The following is a 20,545-nucleotide window of genomic DNA, read 5'->3' as shown; positions in this document are numbered from 1 at the left end:
CTTCCCGACACGCCTGGTTTCTTCCAGCTTCAGCCTCATCTGCAAGTTAAAAATGTAATTAACAACTTCACTGGGGATAATGCATGGTACACTTTCACTGCAGTAGAACATCTTAAGATATTATTCATAAATTTAAACACTTAACATGATTGGTTTCCTTTCCAAATCGAATGGCAGGATTCATTTTACAGCAGTCCCAAAAGGCACAAATATTATGATTCAGAAAAATAGACACCAAATGTTGCTGATATATTAACTATCTTCAAATGTGACAACGGTTGCGGTAATGTTGACCTTTTGGTGATATATGGTAGATGTAGTATTTGGGCTTGTAAGTGTGAGACTGTGTAAGTAGCACCTCCCATAATTATAATGTAAGAGAACGTGTGAGTAAGAATCAGAGATTCTCCACTGGCGGAATTCTTATTCCCCGCCGTTACGATTGGGAATCCCCATTGGGCTGAGAATGGAGCATCGTCCAAAAAATATGTTGCCGTGCGACAGAACCAGTGCCATTGTGACCCTGGTAATTATAGGCCGGTTAGTCTTACTTCGGTGGTCGGTAAGTTAATGGAAAAGATCCTGAAGGATAGGATTTATGACCATTTGGAAAGATGCAGCTTAATCCGGGATAGTCAACACGGATTTGTGAAGGGTAAGTCTTGCCTCACAAATTTGATTGAATTCTTTGAAGAGGTAACTAAGTGTGTAAATGAAGGTAGAGCAGTTGATGTTGTATACATGGATTTTAGTAAGGTGTTTGATAAGGTTCCCCATGGTCGGTTTATGAAGAAAGTAAGGAGGTGTGGGATAGAGGGAAATTTGGCCAATTGGATAAGTAACTGGCTATCACATAGAAGACAGAGGGTGGTGGTGGATGGAAAATTTTTAGACTGGAGACCAGTTACCAGCGGTGTCCCACAGAGATCAGTGCTGGGTCCGCTGCTATTTGTGATTTTTATCAATGACTTGGAGGAGGGGGCTGAAGGGTGGGTCAGTAAATTTGCTGATGACACCAAGATTGGTGGAGTAGTGGATGAGGTGGAGGGCTGTTGTAGGCTGCAAAGAGACATTGATAGGATGCAGAGCTGGGCTGAAAAATGATAGATGGAGTTTAACCCTAATAAATGCGAGGTGATTCATTTTGGTAGAAAAGATTTGAATGCGGATTACAGGGTCAACGGCAGGGCTCTGAAGGTTGCCACTCAAGTGGATAGAGCCGTGAAGAAGGGCTATAGTGTGTTAGCGTTTATTAACAGGGGGCTTGAGTTTAAGAGCCGCGGGGTTACGCTGCAACTGTACATGACCCTGGTGAGACCACATTTGGATTATTGTGTGCAGTTCTGGTCACCTCACTATAGGAAGGATGTGGAAGCACTGGAAAGGGTGCAAAGGAGATTTACCAGGATGCTGCCTGGTTTGCAGGATAGGTCTTATGAGGAAAGATTGAGGGAGCTAGGGCTTTTCTCTTTGGAGCGGAGGAGGATGAGAGGCGACTTAATAGAGGTTTATAAGATGATGAGGGGGATAGATAGAGTGGACGTTCAGAGACTATTTCCTCTGGTGGATGTAACTGTTACAATGGGGCATAACTATAAGGTTCAGGTGGGAGATATAGGAGGGATGACCGAGGTAGGTTCTTTACTCAGAGAGTGGTTAGGGTGTGGAATGGACTGCCTGCTGTGATAGTGGAGTCAGACATTTTAGGAACTTTCAAGCGGTTATTGGATAGGCACATGGAGCACACCAGAATGACAGGGAGTGGGATAGCTTGATCTTGGTTTTGGACAATGCTCGGCACAACATCGAGGGCCGAAAGGCCTGTTCTCTGCTGTACTGTTCTATGTTCTATTCTCCACTAGCTGCCAGATGCCGTCGGGAAAATGCAAATTAATGATCAGCATGCTGATGTATGCGATTAATGAGCTGGAAGCCAGAATCTCCACCCCCACCATGATGCTCCGATGCCAATCCAGCAAGTTCTCCATCATACATAGATTTGCATGGCAAAGGACTGAGTCTCGCAGCTGGGTACCACTCCATGTGCAAGCAGAGATCAGTCCCGATTCTCCAGTTCTGGGAGCATTTACACTCCGAAATGGAGAATCCTGGCCCTAGGGCAAAATTCTCCGACCCCACGCAGGGTCGGAGAATCGCCCGGGGCCGCCGAAAGTCCCGCCCCCGCCATGGCAGAAATTCTCCGCCACTCGGGAATTGGCGGGGCGGGAATCACGCCACGTCGAGCGGCGAGCCCCTTGCGGCGATTCTCCGGTCCGCAATGGGCCGAAGTCCCGCCGCTGGGAGGCCTCTCCTGCCGCCGAGGTTTGAACCACCTCTGGTGGCGGCGGGATCGGCGGCGCGAGCGGGCTCCCGGGGTCCGGGGGGGGTGTTTGAGGCGATTAGACCCCGGGGGGTGCCCCCACGGTGGCCAGGCCCGCGATCGGGGCCCACCGATCGGTGGGCAGGCCAGTGCCGTGGGGACACTCTTTCTCTTCCGCCGCCGCCACGGCCTCCGCCATGGCGGAGGCAGAAGAGAATCCCCCGGCGCATGTGCGAACCGTCGAAGGCCTTTCGGCCAGCCCCGGCGCCGGGCGGCGGGCCCGAAAGGCCGCTGGTGCCGGTTTTTGCGCCAGTTGACGTGGTGCCAACCGCTCCGGCACGGGCCTAGCCCCCAAAGGTGCGGAGAATTCCGCACCTTTGGGGAAGCCCGACGCTGGAGTGGTTGGCGCCACTCCCCTACGCCGGGACCCCCCGCCCCGCCGGGTAGGGGAGAATGCCACCCCTAGTGTCTGATCTGTTTCCTCTTTTACCATGGCTTCACCTTCCTTGGTAAGGACAAGCACAAAGTATTCATTTAGAACCTCAGCTATGGCCTCTGCCTCCATGTGTAAATCCCCTTTTTGGTTCCTGATGTGACCATCAATTCACTCGGAACACGATTGGAAGTAATCTGTGGTTTTAATAATCTTACAACTGAGCCTGCCTGCGACCAGAAGAACTGAGGGTAGGCTCACGGCTGCAGCACTTTATACTTCCGGTAGTAGGAGGGACCATGGGCAGAGCCATGGGCGGAGCCAAGGGTGGAGCCCTGTACAAGCTCCTCATCTTCCCCTGTGGGCAGAGCCGCGCAACGGCTCACAGACAGAGCCCACAAGGACATAATACTATGCAATACAATACAGTGTGAATTACAATACAGTATGAATTCACCACAGTCCCTAACCGGCCCTACTCCTTTTTCCAATCTTTTACTATTTATATACCTACGGAAGGTTTTGGAATTCCCTTTTAAGACAGCTATCAGTTAATTTTCATACACCCTCTTTGCTTCTCTTACCGACTTCTTTATCTCTCCTCTGAACTTTTTATATTCAGCTCAGTCTCCTATTGTATTTTCTATCTGACACTTGTCATCATCACACTTATTCTTTTGTTAAATCTTGATTTCTATTTTAGGTGCAGGAAAAATTAAGTGTCAAAAGGTTTTGTAGTTCAAGAACCAAAGGTTTTGGCAAATGGGTGAAGTTACAATGTGTCCAGATGAGGTATGATTGGCGGATAGCAGCTGTCCAATTGCAAATTAAAGGGATTAAGAAAGAAATAAGAGAAAAACTGAACCAACAAAAGATAAAACACACAAAAAAAGATAGGGGCAGAGGTTATGAACTGAAATTTTTGAACTCCACCTTGAGCCTAAAAGGCAGTAGAGTGCCGAGTCAAAAGGTGAGGGCCGGGATTCTCCCCTACCCGGCGGGATGGGGGGTCCCGGCGTAGTGGAGTGGCGCCAACCACTCCGGCGTCGGGCCTGCCCAAAGGTGCGGAATTCTCCACACCTTTAGGGGCTAGGCCCGCACCGGAGTGGCTCCCGTTCTGCCGACTGGCGCCAATGGCCTTTGGCGCCATGCCGACCGGCGTCTCTGGTGCCTTCGCCCCCCGCCATATTACCAGTCCTCCCACTTCCCCTTTCCTCTGTGAGTGCACTCTGCTGAAGGGGGACAGCAAGCTCTGGGTGATATACTGGAGCCCTCAAAGATCACTGCAGCCCTGTCTGCAGCCCCTCTCACTCCTGTAAAAGGCTGAGAAATAAATCACTGGAGGAAAGACACTTGCAAATGCTCCCCTCTGCCCCAACACACTCTTCTGATAAACTCAACCCTAGCCTCGCTTGCAGTCCCTTTAAGCCCTCTTTGGAACTCCTTCTTATACTTGGTGTGACTCACGCCTAACACGTTTCTCCATGCAACTCGTGAAAAATGGAGGGGAGGCATAAAATCTGAATCAATTGCCTTGATCACGAGCTGAATTGCCTGTTAATTCATTTTTTTTAAATGGTGGGGGGCTGCCAATCTTGGCACCCACACAACTTCCGTATTATCCCAGACTAGTATGTTGGTTGAGCTGGTGACCCAACATCACCACACCGAATATTTTGTCGGAGTGGTGGGGATGGGCAGCACCCCAAATGAGTGCCATTTGTGGAGAGAACGGACAGCACATTTTAGATATACAAGCCTCCTCAAGGATCCACGCCAGAGGTCTTTAATCACGTGAAAGATGCTTTCTGACTTGAAAGTGACTCCAGCTTCATTTTTGTTTTACTGACATGCCTCCTGGTATGAAACAATATAAACATGACGGAAGCCTTGGAAAATTGGTGCTCTTTTTCATGAGTACAAGAAAATTACAGGATCATTTAATAGATATGTTTAAAACTATCAACTGTAAGAAGTCTTACAACACCAGGTTAAAGTCCAACATTAGGGGCCTCACGGTAGCATGGTGGTTAGCATCAATGCTTCACAGCTCCAGGGTCCCAGGTTCGATTCCCGGCTGGGTCACTGTCTGTGTGGAGTCTGCACGTCCTCCCCGTGTGTGCGTGGGTTTCCTCCGGGTGCTCCGGTTTCCTCCCACAGTCCAAAGATGTGCGGGTTAGGTGGATTGGCCATGCTAAATTGCCCATAGTGTAGGGTTAGTTGGGTTACGGGTTACGTGGGTTTAAGTGGGGTGATCATTGCTCGGCACAACATCGAGGGCCGAAGGGCCTGTTCTGTGCTGTACTGTTCTATGTTCTATGTTCTATGTATGTTTGTTTCAAACACTAGCTTTTGGAGCACTGCTCCTTCCTTAGGTGATTCACCTGAGATTCACCTGAGGAAGGAGCAGTGCTCCGAAAGCTAGTGTTTGAAACAAAGGTGTTGGACTTTAACCTGGTGTTGTAAGACTTCTTACTGTGCTCACCCCAGTCCAATGCCGGCATCTTCACATTAAAACTATAAAGGGATTGGACAGTGCAGATAGAAATTTATAATTTCTAGTGGCTGAGGGAACCCGAGCGAGGATACGTAAATATAAACTAAAATGTAAATAGATTAGGGTTTAGAGCATGTGAAACGTTTTTGATACAGAGGGCTGTGAAGTTGTCTGGAATGCACAACTGAAATAGAGATTGGCATAAAGTCCATGTTAACATTGCAGAGTGGGTTATATTGGTTGTTGAAGGAAAGGGAGATAATGGGATATGGGAATAGGATAGGTGCTTGTGATTAGTTACAACTGCACATATGGGGAATGAACACCAACAGGCACTGGTTAGGCTGATTAACCAGTTTCTTTGTTGGAATTTCTAAGTAAAAGCACAAGGCCGCGTATTATCTCCAAATTTGCAGATGATACAAAGTTGGGTTGGAGAATGAGCAGTGAGGAGGATGCAGAGATCCTTCAGTGGGATTTGGACAGACTGAGTGAGTGGGTACATGCATGCCAGATGCAGTATAATGTGGATAAATGTGAGGTTACCTGCTTCGGTAGAAAAATTAGACAGGCAGATTATTATTTGAATGGGTGTAAATTGAGGAAAGTGGATACTTAGCGAGACATTGGTATCCTTGTGCATTAGTCGCTGAATGTAAGCGCGCAGGTACAACAGGCAGTAAAGATGGCAAATGGTATGTTGGCTTCATAGCAAGAGGATTTGAGTATAGGAATAGAGATGTTTTACTGCAATTATACAGAGCATTGGTGAGGCCACACCTGGAGTACTGTGTGCAGTTTTGGTGTCTTTATCTGAGGAAGGATGTTCTTTCTATGGAGGGAGTGCAGCAAAGGTTTACCAGGTTGATTTCTGGGATGGTGGGACCGTCCTATGAGGAGAAATTAAATCAGTTAAGATTATAATAATTAGAGTTTAGAAGAGTGAGAGGGGATTAGAGGCAGGGTAGATTCAGAAAGAATGTTCCCAATGGTGGGTGAGTCCAGAACTAGGAGGTCATAGGATAAAGGGTAAACCTTTTAGGACTGTGACAAGGAGAAATGTCTTGACCCAGAGAGTGGTGAATCTGTGGAATTTTCTACCACAGAAAGTAGTAGAGGCCAAAACGTTGTGTAATTTCAAGAAGGAATTAGATATAGCTCTTTGGGCTAAAGGAATCAAGAGATATGGGAGAAAGGTGGGATCAGGGTATTGAACTTGGTGATTAGTCATGATCATAATGAATGGCAGAGCAGGCCTGAAGGGCTGAATGGCCTTCCCCTTCTTCTATTTTCTATCATACTGCGACCTAGAATCAGACCCCAGAGTAATACATAACCCAACTGTTCAGAACAGATCACACTCAATTAGAATCTACCTCGTATGCTATACCTCACACTGTGTGCCATAATTGTACAGTATTTCAATCTATTCTAAACAAAATGCAACTGCCTTTAAGAAATGTATGTTAATAAGTTTTATCAACTTCGTATAAATTAATTTTTTGCAGAGCTTGTGTCGTTATGGGTGTCATATTCCTTGTGTCAACCCTCTGCATTTATGCTAAAGCCATTCATGACCTTGCTACGAGGCTACTTCCTGAAGTGGTGAGCTAAGAGATTTTTTCTTTAATTGCTGTTGCTTTGAAGATAAACTGATTGATGGATTCTGAAGTTTTTTAAAAATGTTTTTTACATTTGTGTCCGATATTTACATTTTGTCCAGTTTCTGATTCTGAATTATTTAATGGTTGGGTGGTCAGCAAGTAACAAAATTCTGAACTCTAATGGTGGGATTTGGGGGACAAATAGTCCAGGTGGGACAATGGTCAGAAAATTCCTCAAGAGTTGCTCCCCGCACTGGAATTACGTTGTCCGATGTGCTGCAAAAACCTGTGCAGGAAAATGGGAGTTTCTGCTGCACTTTTGAAGCAGATCCAAGGAATCTTACAACCATTACTATTGTCAGAGATCTGTCGCACTGTTTGATGGTTTAGCTTCAGTTTCAGATTTCCTGGACAGCAACAAGAGCTCAATGAGCTCCTTTGAGAATACTGAGATTGCATTTCCAAACCACATGGCAAAGGGCGAATCTTAATCAAAGGTACCAAGATTGCTGACATGGGTTGAAAATGTGGTTGGGATCCACAAATACTAATTAGTGCAAAATAAGTCTACAGTTCAAATAACATGTACCACCTCCGTAATTTGGTAAATGGGCTGGTAGGAATAAAAACATTCTGGAAATTTTTCATTTTCTTCCAGTTTCTATTAAACTAGGTGGCCAGTGGTGTCAATGTAAATGTTGAATCCGATTATAATTCTAAAAGTATTTATTGCGCAAACATCAATTTTTAAAACTGTGCAAAATATTTGTCCCAGCCATCTAATATAAAGCTATAAAAGCTGGTGGATTATGATAAGTGTGGTGCAGTCGCTCTGTCAGCAATATGTAGAAGCATTGCTAACAAGCACTGCAAAAATGCATAATTCATGTCAAGCTTTCCAGTAAAAAATAAACAAAGGAAAAAAACATGAGGGCTCATTCAATAGATCCATGGAGCTCGTTACGGACTTTATTCCATCTTTTCAATTACAGGATAAATTCACTGAAATTAACCTGTCAAACAGCCTATACATTTTCCATTTTCACTATTTAGCATTAGCTTTCTGCACTTTCTAAAGAGTGCATATGTCCCATTCGGCTTCAGGAGCATATTTTTGAATGATTCAACAGCAGGGCTGTTTTAAGTTTGTACAATACTAAATTGACCATGGGCTGGATTCTCCACTTGCCGACGCTGATTTCAAAATCGGCGGACGGGCAGAGAATCCCTTTTTGCGACCTAATCAGGGCGGCGCCTGTTTTTGGATTCTCTGCCCCTTCCAAAACGGCGTCAGCGGGGAGTACACCGCACGCTGTTGGGATGGCCTCAGGACGTTACCTGAAGACCCTCCCCCGATGCTCAGCCCCGATGGGCCGAGCCCCGACCGCACGGGACACATGTCGTCTCAGCAGTCGGTAACCCAGTGTGGCGATTGTGGACTGTGTCCAGCGCCGCCACAGCCGGGTGGGAGCTGTGCTGCTGGCCCGGGGTGGGGGGGGGGGAGTGGGCTTCGGCGAGGGCTGGGGGGACTGTTGGGGGGTGACAAGGGGGTATCCAGCGGGGCACAATCCGGCAGGTCGCGTCCGTGCGCGGCCGGCGCCATGTTGAACGGCGCGACCACTGCAGGTCACCGCCGTGCATATGCGCGGCCACGGACCAGAAATTCTCTGCTTGTTTATATCGGGAAGGCTGTGCATTTTACGTGGCGCGGCTGCTAGCTCCTCACCGGTTGGAGGGTCAGTGTGCCGCGTAACCGATTTTTCGCAAGTAAAACGCTACGAACCCTCCGGACATAATCCCAAAATTGGAGAATCCAGCCCCATATTCCAACTATGGTTATCTTGGGATTTGGGTCACTTTAGATCACACCACTGATTCAAATTCAGAGAGTATACTTTCAAATTACTTACTGTGAAGTAACTTTGGCTAAATTTGTGAGACTCTGCTTCTGTCACAGAATATGAGTTAAGGGGAATGCAAATCAGATTATTTAGGTGTTGGCAGTTAACGTGTCTAGTTTGTGGCACAACAGATTTTTCAGCGATTAATTTTAATCTTCACCATGTAACCTAGAGAATCTGGGCAATATAATGGATGCATCTAAACCACTTCTTCTGAACTATCTATTCTTGTTTAAAGCCTGATGGAGACTTTTCATTTTGAACTGGCCAAGTGGACACCAGATGGACAAATCAGTTGATTTTTCGCAATTTGATCAGAGCCTAACCAATACATTTCCCATTAGAATCCACAGCCGTAATCTTGAAACGTTGACTGAACTGATGGTGGGACCAGAAATGCTTCCGCTCATGGGTGGGACAGCGGGCTGCGCGCAATCAGGGGCAGCCAGCAAATGAGATTTTCACTGACAAGGTGTCTGGCTAATCGTCTGGGTTGAAAGTCCGGGTGTCATATTTAAAGTGCATCCAGACATGCATACATCCCTTGCAATCCAGCAGCATTAGTGTTTGGTATATGTCAATTAAACTTAGAACATAGAACATACAGTGCAGAAGGAGGCCATTCAGGCCATCGAGTCTGCACTGACCCACTTAAGCCCTCACTTCCACCTTATACCCGTAACCCAATAACCCCATCTAACCTGGTCACTAAGGGCAATTTATCATGGCCAATCCACCTAACCTGCAAGTCTTTCGACTGTGGGAGGAAATCGTAGCACCCGGAGGAAACCCACGCAGACACAGGGAGAAAGAGCAGACTCCGCACAGTGACCCAGCAGGGAATCAAAATCTGGGACCCTGGCGCTGTGAAGCCACAGTGTTAATCACTTGAGCTTCTGTGCTGCCCTGCGTTAGTGAATGCCTTGAAACAACGGGTGGAAATTTATGTCCCCTCTCGCCGGTGGGATCTTCCGGTCCCACCTACATCAATGGAAATTTGAACGGCTTGTTGCATTATCTATTCTGCCGCAATGGGCCAATAAACTTCCACCCTATACCTCCCTCATACCTCAGATAACCTCAACTACTGCTACCACCTGCCATTCTGCAGTGATATCTCAGCAAAAACAATGGAGTGACCCCACGGTTTAGTGATGCTTCTCTGCAGATTCTCCTCCAGGCTACCTGGGAACAGCAGGAGGTCCAGTTTCCAGTGATGGCAGTAGTAGGCCCACCCCCCTGAATATGGTATTTTGTAATGTGCACATTGCTACCCACACCTTAACACATCAATCATCTAAGTACGCTGAATTTATATGTATGTAGTAATTTTGTAATTGCTGTATTAGTTTAAGGTCGTGTATCCTGTGGACCTTTAGTTATTTTTTAAACTAGGAAGTTACAGACATTTGAATTTCCAGAACTTTTAAGATGTATTGATTAGGCCATTTGGGACAATGAGCCTGAATATCAATCATTAAGTGACATCACACAAGCATACATAAATTACTTTGTGGTGGAAAAGGTACAAACTTAATAAATGAATGGGGGAAAAGCTATAACGAGAAGAATGTTCCCACAAGTGGCTGACATTTTAGGGAACCAATTGGGTTCCCTAATTGGAAGTGACATCAGTAAGGTAACCATCATTGTTCAGAGACCAATCAGACCCTAATCATGCACCACGTAACCCATCAGGAACTGATCATGTGCTGCTTGGGCCAATCAGAACTAAAGGATACTATTGACCATACATACAGGTAATGGCTTGCAAGGGTTAATAAGCAACAGCTTTCAGTAGCCAGGCTCACAACATAAACACAGTAAGAAGTCTTACAACACCAGGTTAAAGTCCAACAGGTTTGTTTCAAATCACTAGCTTTCGGAGCACTGCACCTTCCTCGTCAGCAACTGTTAGACTACAGTTGGGGAAACCAGGACGTTCTCCCATTGTCTGCGTGGGTTTCTTCCGGGTGCTCCAGTTTCCTCCCACAGTCCAAAGACGTGCAGGTAGGTGGATTGGCCATGATAAATTGCCCTTAGTGTCCAAAAATGGTTGGGAGGGGTTATTGGGTTATGGGGATAGGGTGGAAGTGAGGGCTTATGTGGGTCGGTGCAGACTCGATGGGCCGAATGGCCTCCTTCTGCACTGTATGTTCTATGTTCTGCCATTTACAGTATAATTTATACCTAGATACCTCCAAAATGCATCACCTCGCATTTGTCCGGATTAAACTCCGTCTGCCATTTCTGTGCCCAAGTCTCTAATCTATCTATATCCTGTTGCTCTATCAGCAACTCTGCCAATCTTCGTGTAATTTGCAAACGTACTAATCAGACCAACCACATTTTCCTCCAGATCATCTATATAAATTTATACAATGCATCTCAAGTACCCTGCTTTGATGTTAACCACAACATTTATTAACTCTCTTGCTATGATTGACACCTCCTGAATACAAGTTAGCTGCCTTGATGTGGGTCGTTGGAGGGGAGGGGAGGGGAAGGGGGGGGGGGGGGGGGGGAGATCACCCTCAGATGTATGGTGTGGGGGGTTGTAACCCGTTACTCCTGTCATGGGAGAAAGGATGTTCCACCTTGTTGGGGATGCTCCCCTTGTCAGCAGTGGGGTCAACATTTGCACTCGGGGGTGAAGGGAGGCCTGTCGCTGGACTTTGAGATTGAGGCGCTTGCTCCGAATGGCGGCCCGAGCTGGAGAGTGATAGGAATCCAACACGCTTGCTGCTCTGCATATATTTACATGCCAAAGAAGCGCTGCTCCTCCTGCCCACGGGGACCCGTTCCTGATTCTCTGCTGGATAGAGCACTTAAGAGTGCGGAATGGAGAATCCCAGCCCTCAGCACATATATCAAACTGTCAGTACCTTGTTGTTTCTGCAATATTTAGATATATTCACCCAGACTTTCTTTAGTCAAAGCACAATTCATAAAATCATAGAAATTTATGGAACAGGTGGAAGATATTCAACACAGAAAAAGCTATCCAGCTGAATCTCACTTTGTGGCTCTTTGTTGCGGCATTTCACGAGCATATTCAAGTATTTTCTAAATGCAATGAGGGCTTCTGCCACTGCCATCCTTTCCAGTAATGGGTTCCAGACCACCACCATCCTCTGGGTGAAAGAATTTCTCTACAACTCCCCTCTAGTCCTTCTACTAATGACTTGTATTAATGCCCCCAGTTATGAAGTTCTCTGCTGAAGCTCTTCTGTTCACTCCATGCAGACCCTCAGTTTCACAGATCCCATTTAAATCTCCCCTCAGATATCTCTGTTCAAAGTTAAACAACCCCGCCTTATCAAGGGATGAATTCTCTGCTGCCCGCCGCCGATAGCAGAATTCCCGATACGGTGGAGAATCCCATTTGGGGACAATACATGGGCTGGATTCTCCACTGTCAGGTTTCTCCGTTGTGCCAGCAACACACCCACGCCTGGGGATTTCCCAACGGCGTGGTGCTGCCCACAATGGAAAATCTCATTGGCTGGCTGGTGGGACGGAGACTCCCACTGCTGGCGGGGGCATGCCACACCACAAAACTGGTGTCCCTTCGAATTTTTCAAATAACTTGGTCGCAGGTTAGGCTGACCAGCTTGCAATTAATTACTCAGTCCATTCTTTCCTCTTTTTAAATAACTCTACAACTTTCGCAGTCCATTGGTGCCATGTCTGTGGCCAAAGAGTATGGGAAAATGATGGTCAAAGCCTCTGCTGCTTCCTCCTTTGCTTCTCTTGACAACATACGTTACATTTTATTTGGGCTTGGGATTTATCCACTTTCAAAGATGCTGAACCCCTTAATATTTAATCTCTCACTATGTTTATTCCAACCAATATTTCACGCTCCTCCTCCTTCATTATAATGTCTGCATGGTCCTTCTCTTTTGCGAGGAAACATTATTATTGATTAAGAATCACACATTCATGAACATCCGGTGGCAGACATGGAGTGAGCGGTCGCAGATTTGGCAGCTCCCGCTCAAGGTGGTTATTTTGGTCCTTTTCCCCATTTGCTGGGCGGATGTTTTGGTGGAAAAAGATGTAGAGGTGGGTGAGGAAAGTTAAACTGTTGGTGGATGAATCCATGGACCAGAAGTGGATCCAGAAGAAGGGAACTGTTGGAGCAAGAAATTCTTTGTGCCCCACAGGTGAAGATAGTGGAGGGTAAAGGGTCAGCAGCCTGTCCAATAGTCAATGAAACAGTTGGTGGAATTCTGAAATTAAAAGTTCAGCTGGCAGAGGAGGGAAGCCCAGGTGGATTCAGCCAAGGCAGGGGAACTATGAAAAGCTGGAATGGATCGGATGGAACATAGGCTGGAGTCTCAGGGCCAGGCTATTCGGAGGGTGGAGAAGGCGGTGGGGGAGCATGAGGAGTGGCTAACCTCGTCGGGGGCTGAAATCGGAATGATGTGGGAGACCCAGAAGTAGCTAAAGCAGGTGCTGGAGAACGACTCCCGGAGACAAAACATAAAGAGTAGGTGGGGTGGCCGAGGGCATCAAGGTAACAGACACTGGCTCATATATGTAGCCAAGATGTTGGAGAAGTTGATGGGGGAGGCGGCCTTCATTCGGCCCCTGGAGGTTGACCTGGCGTATAGGGCGCTGATGAGGAAGTAGCAGACAAACATGCCACCGAGGGTGATGGTGATGCAGCTCCACCGATTCCTCAACAAGGGGAAGATATTGCAGTGGCCAAAGCAGATGAGGAGGAGCACCAGGGAAGGTAATGAGCTCTGGGTATACCAGGACTTGGGAGTGGAACTGGTGAAGCGGAGATGGATCAGACTAGGCTAAGGATAGGGTGGGTCTTTCATTTGGGATTAGATATGAAGACGAGGTGGGTGGCGATGCTGATAAAGAAGCGGGTGGCATTTGAGGTGGGGAACATTGTGACAGGTTCGGTAGTCGAGCCTGAGATTGGGGAGGGTGTCGGTGGTGGCGAAGGAGCTGAAGTTGTTCATGGAGCGCATGGAGGGGGGGGTGGAGCTGTGGAGGTTTGGGAAGCCGAGGCGAGGGAGTGCGTGCAGGGGGGGTGGGGGGGGGGTGGGCGGGGGGAGTGCCCAGTGCCTGCAATGGAGACTGGACGTAGGATGAGGAGGTGTGCGAGTGGGCGAGAGCCACCATTGGTGTGTTAGCGGGCGAGGGCCACCATTCAGGGGGTATGTGGAACTGAATGATATGGGTGAGGTTTCGGCAGCCACGCTATGGGAGGTGCTCAAGGCAGTGGTAAGGGGAGAGCTCATATCGATCCGGGCACATGGAGACAAGGTGGAGTGAGCAGTGATGGGAAGGCTGGTGGACGAGATCCTGTGGGTGGATAGGAGGTATTCGGGGGTAATGGAGGCTGGATTGTTGAAGGAGCGACAGAAGCTCCAGATGGAGTTCGGGTTGGTGTCCAGGGGGAAGGCAGTAGGACAGTTGTGGAGGGCCAGAGGGGCAATGTACCTGTATGGGGAGAAGATAAGCAGGATTCTGGCCCACTGACCTGGGAAGCAGGTGGCGGCGAGGGAGATCAGAAGGATGAAGGATGGGAGGGGAAGGGGAGTGGGCCCGGTGGGGAGGGGGGGGGGGGGGGGGGGGTTTGAGGAGGTTTATAGGAGGCTTTACGAATCAGAGTCCCTGGCCGGGGGAGAGAGGGGCAGGGGGGAATGTGGTGATTTCTGAACGGGTTGGAGTTCCCCAAGGTGGAGGAGGGCCTGGTGGAGGGGTGTGGATAATGAGGTTAAAATAGAGATGGCAGGTTGGGAGGAGGGGAACGGAAGGGAGGCCGTCGTTCGGGTAGTGATTTATTCATTATGAGATTGCTGTTTGTTCTCAGTCTTGTGTTAGTTTGTGTTTAATGTTTATATAAATACCTCAATAAAAATATTTTAAAAAAGAATCACACATTCACATTACCATTTTGGTCTTTAATAGGCTCTACCTTTTCTTTCGTTGTCCTCTTTCCCTTTGCATTTTCATAAACTATCTTTGTGTTTTCTTTGATTTTACTTGTTAATATTCCTGCTTTCTCTCTTGCCTTCCCTCAATTCCTTTATTTATTCCACCTCTAACTAGGCTGTCTGCAGGCTGAGCTCTTGGTATCTGACATCAACTTTCCTTTTTTGGGGTTAAGATTGTGGTTAAAAATTAAAAACTTTGATTGTGCTTTAACAAATATATAGGCTTTCATTTTCACAGCTCGGTGCCTTGCATTGCCTTTTAGACTGTTAAAGTTGGTCACCACATTAATATTTAATTAGCTGTCAGCAGCAATCCAGGAACATAGTGTGTTTAGTGCTTTATGTCTTGGGACCAGCTTGCAATCCCAGGCTTGTCTAACATTCATGCTTTAGTTTCCTAACTGCAGATCTTGACCTATTTGTCAAATTAACCAAATAATAACAAAACTAATCTTTTATTGTCACAAGTAGGCTTACATTAACACTGCAATGAAGTTACTGTGAAAAGCCCCTAGTCGCCACATTCTAGCGCCTCTTGAGGTAATGAGCCGGTACGGGAACCTGCGCTGCTGGCCTTGTTATGCATTACAAACCAGCTGTCTAGCCTACTGCACTAAAACAACTCTTTTTATAATAGTAGACCATGAGAAAGGAACATCCATTATGACTTGCATTAGAACACTCCTTTCAGGCTAGCATAGAGTTGATTTAGAGTTATATTCAACAGAGACAGGACAAAGGGTTTAATTCGGAAGGGGGAAAAGAAAAGTAAGCTTGCAGAAAACATAAAAAATTGACTGCAAAAGCTTCTATAGATATTTGACGAGAAAAGAAGACAAATGTAGGTCCCTTACAGTTAGAATCAAGTGAATTCATAATTGGCAACAAAGAGATGGCAGAGCAGTTGAACAATGACTTTGGATCTGTCTTCACTCAGGAGGACACAAATAGCCTTTCAGAAATACTAGGGGACCGAGGGTCTAGCATGAAGGAGGAGCTGAAGGAAATCCTTATTAGTCAGGAAATTGTATTGGGGAAATTGTTGAGATTAAAACCCGGTAAGTTCCCAGGACCTGAGTTCCAATGGATTGGAGGGTAGCTACTGTAACCCCACTTTTTAAAAAAGGAGGGACTGAAAAAACAGTGAATTATAGCAGTTAGCCTGTGGGGTCCATTATTAAGGATGAAATAACTGTGCATTTGGAAAGAGAGGACAGGATCGGTCCATGTCAGCATGGATTCACTAAAGGGAAATCATGCTTGACAAATTTTCTGGAATTTTTTGAGGATGAGACCAGTAGAGTGGACAAGGGTGAACCAGTGAATATTGAGTATCTGGACTTTCAAAAGCCTTTTGACAAGGTCCCACACAAAAGATTAGTGAGCAAACTTAAAGCTCATGGTATTGGGGGTAATGTATAGACGTGGATAGGGAACTGGTTGGCAGTCAGGAAACAAAGAGTGGGAATAAACAGGTCCTTTTCAGAGTGGCAGGCAGAGACTAGTGGGACACTGCAGGGTTCGGTGCTGGGACCTTAATGATTTTGAGGTAGGGACTTCCGGGGGCGACCATCGAGTGAGTGGTCGCATATTTGGCAGCTCCCGCTCATGGTGGTCTTTTTGTGACCTTAACGTCGGTTTGTCGCAGGAATTTTGTAAGAAAAAGGTGCAGAAGTGAGAGAAGAAGAAAGTGACACCTAGTTTATGGAGCTGTGGTCCAGAAGTGCCCAGAAAAGAGCGAACCAGTCGGTTGAGGCGAGCGAGAAGCAGACAATGCACGCAGAGATGGCGGATGTTCAGGGTCTGGCCCCGTCGGCTCAGTGGTCGATGGACCAGTTGGTGAGCTTCCTGAATGAGACATTCACCCAACAGCGGAAGGAAAGTGCGGAGGACCTGGCCCGTGTGGTTGACCGCATGGAGACAAGACAGGAGGCCCAGGGACAGGCGATCTAGAGGCTGGAGGAGCAGACGGGGAGCAGGAGGCACAGTCCACCTCGATGGCAGGAGACATTGGGCTGATGTGTGACCAGCAGAAGCGACTGATGGAGAAAGTGGAGGACCTGGAGAACCGTTCTCAGAAGCAGAACATCCGGATCGTGGGTCTGCTGGAGGGAATCGAAGGATTGGATGCGGGTGCATACGTTGGGAAGGTGCTGGAGAAGCTGCTTGGGGAAGTTGCATTCATAGAACATAGAAGGCCGAGGAGTAAGGAGTTTTCATTCTACTCCCATGTGCATAAGGTGTATTCCTGGATAGACTTCTTGCACAAAACGCTGCTGGCTGAGGTGGTAGATGCTGAATATTCAGCAATTGTGGTGTCAGACCACACCCCGCACTGGGTAGACTTGCAGGTTAGCAAAGGAAAGGCCCAGCGCCCGCAATGGAGGTTGGATGTGGGACTGCTAGCTGAGGAGACATGTGAGTGGGTGTGGGAGGTTATTCGGGGATATATAGGGATCAATGACATGGGTGAGGTTGCCATGGGGGTGGTTTGGGAGGCACTGAAGGCGGTTATTAGGGAGGAATTTTTCTCCATTCGGGCGCATAAGGCGAAGGCTGAGCGGGAGGAGTTGGACAGACTGGTAGGCAAAATTTTACAGGTGGACAGGAGGTGTGCGGAGTCTCCGGATGATGGGCTTTTGAAGGAGCGTCAGAGGCTGCAGCTGGAATGTGGGCTCCTGTCCACAGGTTAGGCGAAGGGACAGCTGAGGAGGGTAAAGGGGGGTGGTGTATGAATATGGGGAAAAAGCCAGCAAGGTGATGGTGCACCAGCTGAGGAAACAGGAGGCGGCGAGAGAGATTGGGAAAGTGAGGGGTGCAGGGGGGAAGGTGGTTCTGGATCCGGCGGGGATGAACGACGTGTGTCAAGAGTTTTGTAGTAAATTGTATAAATCAGAACCCCCAGCCGGGGAGGAGAGTATGAAGCGATTTTTTGGGGGGGCTGGAGTTCCCGGCGATAGACGAGGAGTTGGTGGAGGATTTGGGAGCTCCAATTGGGCTTGGGGAGGTTATAGATAGATTGGGGGTGATGCAATTGGATAAAGCCCCAGGACCAGACGGAAACCCGGTTGAGTTTTTCCGGGCTGTTGAGGCTGCTCCTGGTAAAGGCTTTTAATGAGTCAAAGGAGTTGGGTGTGCTCCCCCCAGCGTTCTCACAGATATCGATTTCCCTTATTTTGAAGCGGGATAAGGATCCAGAGAGCTGTGGCTCGTATAGGCCAATCTCCCTGCTAAATGTGGATGCTAAATTGCTGGCAAAGATCCTGGCCACACGCATAGAGGATTGTGTTCTGGGGGTAATGGGGTGGACCAGGCGGGATTTGTTAAGGGATGACACCTGACGTCCAACATTAGGCAGCTCTTAAATGTAATAATGATGCTTGCGGAGGGGTGCGAGGTCAAGATGGGGGTGGCCATGGGTGCAGAAAAAGCCTTTGATCGGGTGGAGTGGAAGTATTTGTGGGATGTCCTTGGAAGGTTTGGGTTTGGACAGGAATTTGTGGGTTGGGTCCGGTTGCTATATCAGGCACCGGTGGTGAATGTAAGGACAAACCGGGTTCGATCAGAATATTTTGGCCTATGCCGGGGATGAGACAGGGGTGTCCACTCTCCCCACTACTGTTTGCCCTGGCCATAGAGCCTTTGGCGCTGAGAGCATCGAACATTTGGCAGGAGATAGTGAGAGGGGGGTGGAACATAGGGTCTCACGCTATGCGGTCGATTTGCTCCTTATATAACAGACCTGTTGCGGGGGAATTGTAGGAATTATGGGGATACTGGAGGAATTTAGTCAGTTCTCCGGTTACAAACTGAATATGGGCAAGAGTGAGATTTTTGCAATCCCCACAAGGGGGCAGGAGAGGAGACTGAGGGAGATGCCATTCAAAGTGGTGGGAGGGAGTTTTAGGGGATTCAAGTGGCAAGGGACTGGGGTCAACTTCATAAATTAAATTTGGGCAGGATGATTGAGCAAATGAAAGGGGACTTCCGTAGGTTGGGCATGCTCATACAGACTGTGAAAATGACAGTCCTCCTGAAATTGTGTTTGTGTTTCAGTGTCTTTCAATCTTCATCCCTAAGGCATTTTTTTCGGAAGATGAATGCGGCGATTTCAGGTTTTATATGGGCCGGGAAAGCCCCGAGGGTGAACAAGGTCCTTCTTGAGTGGGGGCACGAGGAGGGGGGTTTGTCCCTTCCGAACCTTATTAATTACTACTGGGCGGCTAATATATCGATGGGTAGGAAATGGGTAGTGAGGGAGGGGTCGGTGTGGGAGCGAGTGGAGGCGGCATCTTGTAAGGGCACGGGTTTGAAGGCTTTGTTAACAGTACCTCTGCCGTTCTCGCTGGCTCGGTACTCCACAAGTCCAGTGGTAGTGGCAGTCCTGAGAGTATGGGGGCAATGGAGGCAGCACATGAGACTGGAGGGGCGTTGGTGTGGTCACCGATCTGTGGCAATCACCAGTTCGCTCCTGGGGGGTTGGACGAGAGCATCAGGAGGTGGCAGAAGGCAGGGATAGAGAGATTTGGAGATCTCTTCATTGAGGCGAGTTTCCCGAGCCTGGAGGAGCTAGAGGAGGAGTTTGAATTGCCGGAGGGGTTGGGTTCCGGTATCTGCAGGTACGGGATTTTGTTCGGAGGCAGGTCCCGAGCTTCCCTCACCTCCCACTAAGGAGACTACAGGATAAAGTGATGTCCAAAACAGGGATTGGGGAGGGGAGGGTATAAGAACTATACAAGGAACTGATGGAGTGGGAAGGGGTCCCAATTGGGGAGGTGAAGTGGGAGGAAGAGCTGGGAGGAGAGTTGGAAGTGGGGTTATAGGAGAAGGCCCTGAAGAGAGTCGATGCATGCTTGTCATGTGCCAGGCTCAGCCTGATTCAGTTCAAGGTGGTCCACTGGGCAGTTCAAGGTGGTCCACAGGGCTCATATGACTGTGGCCCGCATGAGTAGGTTTTTCAGGAGGTGGAGGACAGGTGTGAGCGCTGTGGGGGAGGTCCTGCGAATCATGTACAAATGTTTTGGGCGTGTCCGAGGCTGAGGGGATTTTGGCAGGGATTTTCAGATGTCATGTCAGAGGTCGTGGAAGGGAGGGTGACTCCGAGTCCGGAGGTGGCAATATTTGGAGTGTCGGAAGATCTGGGTGCCCGGGGGGAAGAGAGGCCATGTTTTGGCCTTTGCCTCCTTGGTGGCCTAGAGACGGATTTTGCAGGGCTGGAGGAACGTGGAGCCTCCAAAGTGAGGAGTTTGGGTCAGTGGTATGGCAGGGTTTCTTAGGCTAGAGAAAATTAAGTTTGCCTTAAGGAGTTCATTACAGGGGTTCGCTCGGAGGTGACAGTGGTTCATCGACTTCTTCAAGGAGAATTGACCAGGGAACGTAATGTATGGATAGTTAGGGTTTAGGGTTGGGGAGTGCTGGGTATGTTATTGTGGGTTTTCTGCGTGTGTTGGATTTCTCTGTTGTTTAAAATAAAACATTTTCCAAAACAAAAGTGATTTGGAGGAAGGAATTGCATGCAATGTCTCCAAATTTGCAGACGACACTAAGCTGGATGGTTTGTGTGTGCTGTGAGGACGACGCAAAGAGGCTGCAGGGTGACTTGGACAGGCTGGCTGAGTGGGCAAAAACAAGGCAAATGCAACATAATGTGGGTAAATGTGAGGTTATCCACTTTGGTGGCAAAAATAAGAAGACAGATTATTATCTGAATGGTGGCAGTTTAGGAAAAGGGGAAGTGCAACAAAACCTGGGTGCCATGGTGGAACGGGCGCTGAAGGTTGGCATGCAGGCACATCAGGTGGTGAGGAAAGCTAATGGCATGCTGGCC

General features: G+C 48.0%; 1 protein-coding gene across 3 annotated transcripts in view; it reads left to right on the top strand.

The window, feature by feature from the left end:
• Positions 1–20,545, top strand: part of tmem163a (transmembrane protein 163a) — a 274,863-nt gene that overhangs the window by 203,298 nt on the left and 51,020 nt on the right. For all 3 annotated transcript variants that reach the window (XM_038789881.1, XM_038789882.1, XM_038789880.1), the window contains exon 6: positions 6,759–6,855. In XM_038789881.1, coding sequence (XP_038645809.1) covers positions 6,759–6,855 — 97 coding nt within the window. The remainder of the gene's footprint in view (positions 1–6,758; positions 6,856–20,545) is intronic.

Source organism: Scyliorhinus canicula, chromosome 2 (genome assembly GCF_902713615.1).
Source record: "Scyliorhinus canicula chromosome 2, sScyCan1.1, whole genome shotgun sequence".
NCBI classification, from domain to species: domain Eukaryota; kingdom Metazoa; phylum Chordata; class Chondrichthyes; order Carcharhiniformes; family Scyliorhinidae; genus Scyliorhinus; species Scyliorhinus canicula.
Note: the sequence above shows the minus strand (reverse complement) of the source record. Positions and strands in the feature narration are given on the sequence as shown.